The sequence below is a fragment of the Varanus komodoensis genome, unplaced genomic scaffold, assembly GCF_004798865.1.
Source record: "Varanus komodoensis strain SLA01 unplaced genomic scaffold, ASM479886v1 scaffold44_3, whole genome shotgun sequence".
In the NCBI taxonomy this organism is placed as follows: Eukaryota; Metazoa; Chordata; class Lepidosauria; order Squamata; family Varanidae; genus Varanus; species Varanus komodoensis.
In genome coordinates, this window is record NW_025336010.1 from 1,479,063 (window position 1) to 1,489,920 (window position 10,858).

Below are 10,858 nucleotides of genomic sequence, written 5' to 3' on the forward strand. Positions count from 1 at the left end.
TCTTCGAAATCCTGCCTGTACTTCTGGTAGTTCTCGGTCCACATACTGCTGGAGCCTAGCTTGTAGGATTTTGAGCATCACTTGGCTAGCATGTGAAATGAGTGCAATGGTGCGGTAGTTTGAACATTCTTTGGCATTGCCCTTCTTTGGAATTGGAGTGTAAACTGACCTTTTCCAATCCTGTGGCCACTGTTGAGTTTTCCAAATTTGCTGTCATATTGAGTGTAGCACTTTTACTGCATCGTCTTTTAGGATTTTGAATAGCTCAGCTGGAATACTGTCACCTCCTCTAGCTTTGTTGTTGCTCAGACTTCCTAAGGCCCATTTGACTTCACATTCCAGGATGCCTGGCTTGAGGTCAGTGACCGCCCCATCGTGGTTATCAGGGACATAAAGCTCTTTCTTGTATAGTTCTTCTGTGTAATCTTGCCACCTCTTCTTAATCCCTTCTGCCTCTGTTAGGTCCCTGCCATTTTGGTCCTTTATCATGCCCATCTTCGCATGAAGTGTTCCCTTCACATCTCCAACTTTCTTGAAGAGATCTCTGGTCCTCCCAATTCTATTGTTTTCTTCTATTTCTTTGCACTGTTAGTTTAAGAATACCTCCTTATCTCTTCTAGCTATTCTCTGAAATTCTGCATTCCATTGGGCGTATCTTTCTCTTTCTCCCTTGCCTTTCGCTTCCCTTCTTTCCTCAGGTATTTGTAAAGCTTCCTCAGGCAGCCATTTTGCTTTCTTGCAATTCTTTTTCTTTGGGATGGTTTTAGTTGCTACCTCTTGTACAACTACCATTAACGGCTCCTGTACTATTCATCGCCTGTGAGGCTTTAAACTGTTATTGCCTGTATCTGTGTGAATAATTAGGAAGAGTGCTCCACTGGGAGAGAAATGAGGTGGGGAATTGCTTTGAGCTAGCCCTGAGCCAAGGAGGTGGAGTTGTTGAGGCAGGCTGTGGCGTGGCTGGGCTGGGCTTGGGGGGAAGTGTACGTTCGATAGGCAGAGTGGCGTAGAACCTGATGCTGTGGAGAAAATACGTGATAAACAAGGAAAAGCTGAAATAGTCCGCCTTTACTGAAGATGCTGATGATATTTATATTCCACCTATTCTGGGTACTGGGACAGAAGGGAGTCTTCAACATTAAAAGCTTATACAATTAAACATTAATAGGAATATACGCAAGTTAAAGTGTAACTATATCAGCTAGAATATTAACATTATATACCAATATTAAAAACCAAAATAAAAGCAGTACATGGAGCAGAACTCGACCGACCAGTCCCACAGGCCTCGTCTCTTCCCAAGCAGTGCGGTGCAGTGGTTAAGAGCGCAGGACTGGGACTCGGGCGACCAGGGGCTAGCCCTGCTCAGCCCGGGCACCCACTGGGCGACTTTGGGCGAGTCATAGAATTGCAGCCCAGCCTACCTCCCAGGGTTGTTGTTGTGGGGATACGACTGAGAGCAGCAGGAGGAGAATGATTTAAGCTCCTTCAGTATTATACCAGAGACTCTTCCAAAGGGCATGTGGGACTTATTCAAATATATGATAGCACCGGCAAGAGTTCTTCATTGGTGTGGAAGGCAGAAGACTGCCCACCTGCCAGAGGGGGAAGAACAAACTAGCTGATGTGCAATAATGGCAAACTAACCAATTATATAAATAGAACCTGCCAAAGGAGGTAATGACAAAATGGAAAGCAGTTTAAACAGAACTTGTAAAAATATTGTTAGTGACTTTGATCTCAATTCTAAAGCTATGGTGTTATTTACAATTAGTGTGATCATTTAGATCAACCTGTTCACAAATCTTAATTAAGAACTGATGACTTAGCTGTGGGTAGAAGAGATAGAAATGTTTGCTTATTCATGAATTTAACAGCTGTTGAAATTATATGTTATATCTGAGTAATATCTTTATTTGTATCTTCTCTTTTGTGCAAATAGAGAATGTGTAAGCTGCTTTGAGTTCTTTAAACAAGAAAAAGGTGGGATATAAATCTAATAAATGAGTAAGTCCCGCAGGAACAGAAGAGTGTTGCCTGCCTCTGGAAGGACAACCCAGACAGTCCCCCTGCGTCCCGCCAAGCATCCGTCCAAGAACCCACAGCACAGGCAGGGAACCAGGGGTTCTCCAGCCACGCGGGGCTCCGCGAGCCCCAGCTGGTGCTTTGAACTGCCTGGAAGTAGGGCGGGAGCCCAGGTGGCCATGCAGCGAGGGCGCCTGCCACAGCCTGCCCCAGGCGCCCGTTGAGCAGCGGCCCTCGAAGCAGCTGGCCTCCCTGGGCACCCTGCCCGGCACTGGCCGGGCCAGGCAGCTGCCAGGGCTTCCAGTCAGTGCCTGCTGCGGGCCGGCCTCGTGTGCCACCGCGCAGGGCCCCCGCCGGAGCCTGCAAAGGGAGCTTGCACCAGCCACCCTTTCGCTGATCGTGGCGCCAGCTGGCCACAGCGCCCTCCAGCTCGCAGGCTCGGCTCCCACCGGTGCCTCTCCTGCCTGCCTCCCTTCCCCAGGAAGACGGCTGCCCCTTGGGCTCAGGCCTCCCTCTTTGCTGGGTTCTGAGGTCGCTATTTAAGGGCTTTCTCACCTCCCTTTTGTTACCTGAACAATAAGTAACCAGGTAGTTAGTTATAAACTCAAAGGGAACAAGAGCCTGGTTGATAATTTATAGCAGCATCTCAAATTTAAATGGAAAGTAAATATCAAGTTGTTAGCATTAAAAGAAAACCCAATCCTGAGCGCAACATCCAGGTTCTGATGGTGATGATATTTCTGCCTCATGCGTCTCCCCTTCTTTTACCTCCCACTGTGCGTCTTTCTTTGCTCTGCTCTTCCTGCTTTACACTCCCGCCCCGCAAAGCCCCCCAGGCCTGGCTGCAGGACGGCGCTGCGGAGTCCCTTCCTTAGCACCAGAAGGACCTTTGGAAACTGATTTGGGATCCCTGCCTGGGACCAAGCCTGGACTGAAGACTGACACCTCCGCCACCATTCCTGGACTTTGACCCTGCAAGTGGCATCTGGGTTTATTCTGCTGAATCCCCCGGACTTGGAAGCGGCAGGGAGGAGGAAAGGTAAGACGGGACCCCGGCAGTGGCTGTGCAGTCGAATCCCACCCTGCCTGGCTCCGGCGGGCGTCTGCGTGGCCTGGCACCGCAGAAGCGATGCTGCCGGTGAATTCCAGGCCCCAGCAGGAACACATGCGAAGACTTGGCCTGCTCCTCCTTCAGGCTCCCCCTCCCAATCTGGCCTTCCTAAATGGAACGGCTTGTTATTAATGTAAGCTTTAATTCTCCTGTGAAACGTGTTCCTTGTTCCAGAAGGAAACCTGTCTTTAATGTTTTCCTTCAAAGGATGGCAATCGCGCTTGAACGGTGCGTTCATTGCGCGCAACATGGCATTACTCAGAAAGCGTGTGTGCTCTTTAAGATGGCCGCTTTCTCCAGCAGGGGCTGTTTTCCAGACTCCGAGGCCAGGAACCCGCCCAGTGCTGGCCTGCCTGCAGACAAGCCCCGCTCAGGGCAGAGGCTTCTGGCGAGACCGGCACGGTGTGGGCGGGCAGTGAGGCAGGCACGCCACCTTCCCCGACAGTTTGCCTGCCATTCTCCGTCTGCTGGACTGCCAGACAGGAGGAGGACCCACGGGGTCCCTGAGGCAGGCTCGGGGGCGAGCAGATGCCCGGTTGCCCAAGGGCAGAGACGAAACGACGCTCTCCGGCCCGCCTGTGAGAAAGCAGAGCAGTCAGCCTCTCGCCTCCGCGCCCTTCCCCGGCAGGGGCCTCCCCTCCTGTGCTCCCCGCCACGGGTAGCTGCTGCTTTCAGGGCCAGCTATCCTTGCTGGGAAGCAGCCTCTTGCCCGGGGGGCGGGGGGGGGCAGGGGGTGTTACTGTGACACGGAGCCCGCCAAGGCACTGCTGCTGCTATCAGTTTGCTTTCTATGGGCAAAGTCCAAACCGTTTCAACAAACGGCTGAGCAAGCGATGTGGAATGGAGCCTCCCTCGCCAGAGGTTGGGCACAGAGTGCTGAGCCACAGGGCACAAATGCCGGCGCCTCGTCCTAGGGCAGCCCGACAATGAGGGGGCAGGAGCCTCAGACGAGGAACGGATTTGGGGTGCTGCTGAGTGATATCGCAGCCCCGTAGCCTGAGTGTCCCATGGACCCTGCCGGCCTTGCGGAGGCGCCCTCTGCCCCAAAGGCGGCTGCACACACCTTAAAAGATGTGAGTTGAGAAGCAAGGGAAACAAACGTTCATAGCCTTTTAAGTAATCACGAAACAGCGCACCTAAGGTTTCTGGGAGCACGGCCTGAGAACTGGGACAACATGGCAGCTGCATGATGCGCTAGGGCAGGGTTCCCCCCCTCGTGCCTGCCAGGCGCTTTCGAATGGCAAAACCCAGCGTTCCCAGTCAAGGTCCCTGCTGGATGAGGACACTGGGAGTTGCAGTCCGAATGGTTCCCAAGGCCACTAGGTCCGAGGAGTTCCAGGCTGCGGTGCTTCGGTGGCCTGTGCGGCAGCCACCGCTCCAATGGCTGCAGCAAGGCATGGGGGCCGCCGCGGCCGGGTGGTGGAGCGCTGGCCTGGGGCCCAGGACACTGGTTCGAGACCCCGCTTGGCCGTGGCACTCGCCGTCACCCTCTTAGTTCAGCCCAGCCTGCCTCGCAGGGTTGCTGTGGCAAGGACGCAGTGGGGCGGGAGGCCGCCTCGGGCTTCTTGCTGAGATGGCCCTGCGGTGCAGAGGAGCGAGAGTGGCCGCGGTGCCCGGCCCGGCTTGGGGCGCAGCCCATGCCTGTGGCCACTCCACGGGGGCGGCAGATCCCAGCCTCGCAGATCCCCCGCAGGGCCAGCCGCAGCCTGGGGCTGGCGGGCAGAAGCGGGGCGAAACGGGGGCTTGGGGGGCTCGGCGCCCTCGCACCGCCGAGCCGAGCCCGCGGCGCTGTGCGCGGGGAGGGATGCCCACCACAAGCCGAGCGAGCCCGGCCGGCCAGCTGAGCTCTCGCTCGCCCACTCGCTCGCTCGAAGGGGAAGCTGCGGCACGCCTCCCGCAGGAGACCGGCGCGCTGCGGCGTCCCCTGCTGGCTGCGCGAAGCAACCTGGTGCCAGAGATCCCCGGGGAAGTGGTGCGGATCTGCCCGAGACCTACCAGGAGCGACGCATGCCACCCTCGGGGCAGAGCCAGGTTTGTCGCGGCTTCACCCTGCCGCTGCATTGGCGTTTCCATGAGGAAGACCCCAAGGCCCCAGCCTGAAGGCTTAATGGTCTGAGGAAGAGGATTTCCTGCCGTGAGAGTGAAGGCTGAGGCTCGTGCCCTCGGCCACTTCACCTGCTGCACAGGAAAGCAATAGTGGTCTGGGAAGGGGCTGCGAGAGCCACTCCGTCCCTGTGGGAATGGAGGAGCTATTGCTTCTGGAAGGAAACGTGTCCATGCACAGCAAGAACAGCGGTCTTAGAAGTGAATGACTAGTTTACATGTTTTGAGGAAAGCCAGTTATTGGAAAACGTCCCTAGTGTGGACGAACAGCAAGATTAAAAGATGCTGAACAGAGAGTTGCCAGAATGGATGAAGTCCAGTGTGGCCACTGCATTCTGCATATTCACATTTGGAACTGTGGATTCTTTTCTTGGTGTCTGGTCTACTAGCCGGAGGTAGGGGGACAAGGGGGATGCTTTGGTCCAGTCTTTCCCAGCCTGTTTTGGACTGCAACCCCCACCTGCCCGGTGCATCTAGAGGGCTCCCGGGTGGCCAAGGCTGGGGCAGCCAGAACGCTCTCCACCAGGTACCTGCCACGGTTTGTTCCTTTGTGCAGCTCAGCACGTTTCTGCCCCAGGGCCAGGCCCTCTGGCTGGGGTGGATCCAGGAAGAATGAAGCAGGAAACCCTCCAGAGTTGGTCCAGCTGCCAGTATGGCTGCCTGTGTGAGCCGATTCAGATCAACAAAGTCTGGTGGATCTAAGACAAATGGCCAGCACCGTCCATAAGATTAGACTTACAGGGTTGCAGGGAGAATCCCAGAGATGCTTTGCATGAAGCGCTTTGAATGCCTTAAACATGCTGTGTAAAATGTTAGGAGTCACTGAAATGGCTTTACCGTATGTGAAAGATTAGATACATCTGAAGTCACCAGCACAATTATTATCATTATTGCATCATGTTTATATCCTTCCTTCCTTCCTTCCTTCCTTCCTTCCTTCCTTCCTTCCTTCCTTCCTTCCTTCCTTCCTCTTGGAGGTTTCCTCCAGTCCATTGTATCTTCACAACAACAACCCTGTGAGGTAGGTTAGGCTGACGGTCTGTGGTTCAGAGTCACAGGGTGGGTTACATGGCTGAGTGAGGACTGGAGCCCGGCTTGTCCAACCACAACAGGGAACTCATTGGGAATGCACCCACAATACCCCTTCCCAAACCTTGGTATATGGGGGCCTGCCCCTTCTCTTTTTTCATTAGCATTCATGAGAGGAGAGGAGAGGAGAGGAGAGGAGAGGAGAGGAGAGGAGAGGAGAGGAGGCGTTTTGCTGACTTTTCTGACTTCTGAAAGGAGACACCTGATAAATCATCAGAAGTTAATGATCAAAAAGCTTATCTCAGTCTTTTAGTTTATAAATTTATAAGACAAAAGAGAAATAATAAAGCCACTGGATAATTAGTAACCAGGCCAGTCCCGAGGCTCTGGAAACCAAGCTGACCCAAGATCCCAACACAGGCTCAGGGACAGGTGGAGGGAAAGGTGGGAAAGGGGCGCAGGGGTCACAGTGGGTGTGCGCATGAAGAGGAACGCCAGGAAGGGAAAGGCACAAGGGAGGTCACCGTGGGGCTGCTCCAGGCAAAAAGGAAGAAAGGGACTGGATGGCTCCACAGGCCTCTTTCCCTCCTCTCACAGGTAAGAGTTCGGTGCAGCACACCTTCTTCCGCTGCTGCCGGAGGGCTCAGAGCAGCCCACTGCCTTGGCTAGATCTTGGAGTGCACATGGAAACCTGTCGGAGGCTCTCCAGGCGTGCAGATGTCTCCCCGCCCGCCCCCCCCCCCCGCCCTCGCGGCTCTAGCACAGCCCTTCACTCCCAGATGGACGGCCGGCACCGTCGGGTCTCGCCTGGGTTTTGTCAGCACCGGAATCGGACTGCTGAACAAACCGGATCGCTGGGGTGATCAGGGCACTCCCCGTGGGCTCGTGTTTTCCCAGGTGGTAAACACCTGTGCGAATCCTTTCCTGGGTGTCAGCCCCCCGGCCCCTCGGCAAGGAAGGCCCGTGGTTGCAGAGCAGCCTGGTGTTCTGGAAGGACCTGGTGGCTTGTTTTGGGAAGGCCGTGCTTTGTTAGCGAGGGCAGACGGCAAAGTAAGCGATGTGAGGTGGCGCATCACGCCCCAGGACCGAAACGTCCTTCAAGAGCAGAGGGGCTGTCTTTAAGACAAGGGGCCAAAGGCAAGCAGTGGACACTCTCCGGCGCAAACCGGGGGACAAGCGGGAGGGCTTCTTCCACCACCCCTGGATGCACGAAGGTCAGCTAAGACTCAGGATCAGAATGTCAGCGTGAGCAATGGCGGCGGCTGCACATAAGCAGAGACTCGGCGTGTGTGAAGTCCAGAGGCCATTAGGCTCCCATGGGGAAGGTTGGCATGAATTTCCAGAGAGTTCCCTGCACAGAGTTCGTGTGGAGGAGCAGTGTGAGTTTTTGGGACGTGCCTGTCTTCAGAGGAACAGCAAGATGGCTCATAAGTGTGCCAGAGCCGGGGCTGAGCAACTCGTCTCGGGGCACCAGCTCTGTCACAGGAGCCGTTAACCTGATGATCCCTACCAAGACTGCCTGCGTGCAGACAGCCGACCCCTCATGGGGCTTGCAGGGCCCTTTGGAGGGTGCGGTGGCTCCCCCGCCGCCTCCGACCACACGCGTGATGAGCGAAATGGCGGACAGCAGGGGGGAAGGGTTGCTGAGAGCGTGCCGAAGGCCTTCTCTGGCTCAAGGAGCACGGCTGCCCTGAGCTGGGTTTGGGCCACTCTCTTGGCCCGTGACCAAAATTCTGGGCTTGGCCTTCTCCTCCTCCTCCTCTTAAAAAATAATCTCAATCGGACATGGAACTGCTTAGGTTGGGTCTTGCCAGGCACTTCTGGGACTGGCAGTTGCTAATGCTTTAGAAAAGCTGTGGACCCTTGCTGGAGAGGGAAGAGAGGGGAAAGGGGCGAGAGGGAAGCTGGGGAGAGGAGGGGGCGAGAGGATGGGTGCCCTTACTGTAAAAGTCTGTCCACCACAGCCTTCTGGTGAGCAGCCTCCTCTGGGCTCAGGTTCTCCAGCTCCTTCATGATGGGAGGAGTGAAGTCTTCTCCATCATCAGACGTTTCCTCCTCGGACATCCTTGACTCCACCAGCCCGTTGGCAAGAGCCGGGAGGTCAGCACAGGGGTCTCTCTTCTCGGCTGGGGCCGTGCCGACGGGCTGCAGGCCTTCGCTGCGGTGGGCGTAGGGGTCCGTCTCCGTCAGGGCTTTGATGAGGGTCTCCTTGCTCAGCCCAGATCCCAGCAGCGCTCCCAGCAGCTCCACCTGAAGATGGGTCAGCTTTGAAACCATGATCTTTATTTCTGCCCTCTGCTTCTAGAATCCACACTTTGGCCGCGCGTGCCACAAGCTCTCTCTTTTGCTAGACCATGTTCCCGAAGTCACGTCCAAACATCAACAGAGCAGAACTGGCCACAGATTGTGCCTTTGCAACCCCCACCCCCCAAATTCCCAAAGACACGAAAAACCTGGCTGCCTCAGGCCCCCCACCAACCGTCCTGAGTCAGTGCTGATAAAGGGACCCTTGCCTGTCTGTTTACATTGGAGCAATGCAAATTCTCCGAGGTTCATATTTATCTGTGTGCTTAGGCAAGTGACTGAACTTTGGACTTCAGCATTGCGACAGCAGTTCACAAAGTGCGCTGGGAGGGAGCGAAGGGTGGGGGAGAAAGACGAGCGTGGAGCAGTGCGGCGGGTGGCGCGGAGGCCGTGGGGCGCAGCAGCGCCCTGTCCCCACGCCTTTCGAGGGAGGGCCCGGGCTTGGTGGAGGTGGACGGCCAATTGTTCCCTGGAAATTTGGCTTGTGGGTACAGACAGGGCAGGCCCGAAATACGGTGGTGCCAGAAGTGCCCCTTCTAGGTGCGACTCGTCCTTTCGAGCCAATTAATGAGTGTCCCTCTGGTGGTCTCTGGGAGCCTTGCGCAGCATCACTGTGCCCTTTCTGGCAGATTGTGTCCCGTGTGCCGCCACTGCCTCGACACCCCCCAGAAGCTACCCTCTGCCCGACCTTATCGCCACCTGGCCTTACCGTACAACGGGACCCTCCTCGTCGTCACCTGCTCGTTCTTCGCCGTTTTAGTGCCGTTCCTTCCGCTTATAGCAGCGTAACCCCAATATTCCCGCAAGGGCCACGTGCAACGGCTCCCTTCAGGACTCGCCCAACCCCACCCCCTGAATGTGGCGTGTCAGGAGGAAGGAAAGGAGCCCAACAGGCCCGCAGGGGAGCTTTGTGCCCTGCGACCCGCACTTCTCCGAGCGCGCCGAAGGCCTGGGCTCCTTGGGGAGAGCTCGTTCGGCCACCATTTTCCTGCGCAGCCTTCAGCAAACCCTGCTGGGTTCCTTGCCTGCGAAGCGGGAGCAGCACAGCCTGTTTTCAGAGGTTGCGGTGGGAAAAACGAGGCCGGGACTGAGCTGCCTCTGCCCACCTGGGCCTCCAGAGGTAGCCTGACGGCCAGCCGAGCAGCTGCGGCATCAGCCCCCATTTTCAGATCCTGAAGTGCCCACTCATGGGTGCGAGCGCATCCACACTCAGCCTCAGGTAGTGGCATGAAAGTCACGAAGGATCCTTTTTCAGGGCAGAAGGTGGACTACCAGGGTCCATAGCTGTCAGCAGCCACTGGTGTCCCCCCCCCCCGCCTTTTCATTTGGGAGGGGGAAATAACACGGAAAAATCCCTTTCCCATTAGAATCATAGAATGGTAGAGTTGGCAGGGGCCGGAAAGGCCACTGGGTCCAACTCCCTGCTCCATGCGGGACCCCAAGTGAAGGCCTTGCTGGCAGAGGGCTGCCACACGGCTCTTGTCCACGCTTCCAGTGAGGAAGAGTCCACAACCTCTTGAGCTCCTGGGTTGCATTTCGGCACTGCTGTAACGGCCAGGAGGTTTATTTATTTATTTGGACAACTTATATGCCACCCCATTGCATGAGCCTCGGGGCGGCTTGCAATCTTACAAGTTGACTTTATTCAACCCAGAAATGTCGCATTTCGAGTGTGGAAGCCACAGAGCAGGACAAAGCTTTGTAAGCCTTGACGCCAGAGTCAACACCTGGGTGCTTCCCCCCAGGTGGCCACTTTGCTGAGTTTAGAGGGTCTGCAAGGAAGGCCGTCCTGGCTGCACGGCTAGGCTCCCAACATGTGTGTGTGTGTGTGTCGGGGGGGTATATATTTCTGGAGGGAAGGGTAGAATCCTGCCTGTGCTATCCCGGAGGCTGCTGAATCGGAGCCTCTGAGGGCACGTCCTTGTGCAGCGTAGAAACAGGGCGTGTTCTTAGGTGAACCTGTCATAAGGTGAACCTCATGCCCAAGAGCAGTGCAGCCAGCGCTGGGCAGCTGTCAGGGGGGCCAGCTAAGGGGGATGAGGCTGCCGGGCCCAGGCAGATGCTGGTGCCAGAGCCAAGCTCAGGACGGATTTGCATGCGGTAAGAGAGTCATTTGCACTTAGAAGAGGTTCAGTGCATGTTGCCTTTTCAGATATGTGGCCAACCACAAGGTACAGGGACAGGATGCTTTAGGAGAAGTTAGGGACTTTTTGAATTTCTCTGGAATTAATCAGAACATCATTGCTGTTCTTTCAGAAGGGAGGCACTTTGACCTGGAGTGCATGG

The 10,858-nt window shown here is 55.9% G+C and overlaps 1 protein-coding gene across 1 annotated transcript in view; it reads right to left on the bottom strand.

Annotated features, from left to right (window-relative positions):
• Positions 1 to 8,668, bottom strand: part of HNF1A (HNF1 homeobox A) — a 27,557-nt gene extending 18,889 nt beyond the window's left edge. The window contains exon 1 of the mRNA XM_044444182.1: positions 8,211 to 8,668. Within this exon, the coding sequence (XP_044300117.1) occupies positions 8,211 to 8,545 (335 nt within the window). The 5' untranslated portion in view covers positions 8,546 to 8,668. The remainder of the gene's footprint in view (positions 1 to 8,210) is intronic.
• Between the last annotated feature and the right edge of the window lie 2,190 nt (positions 8,669 to 10,858).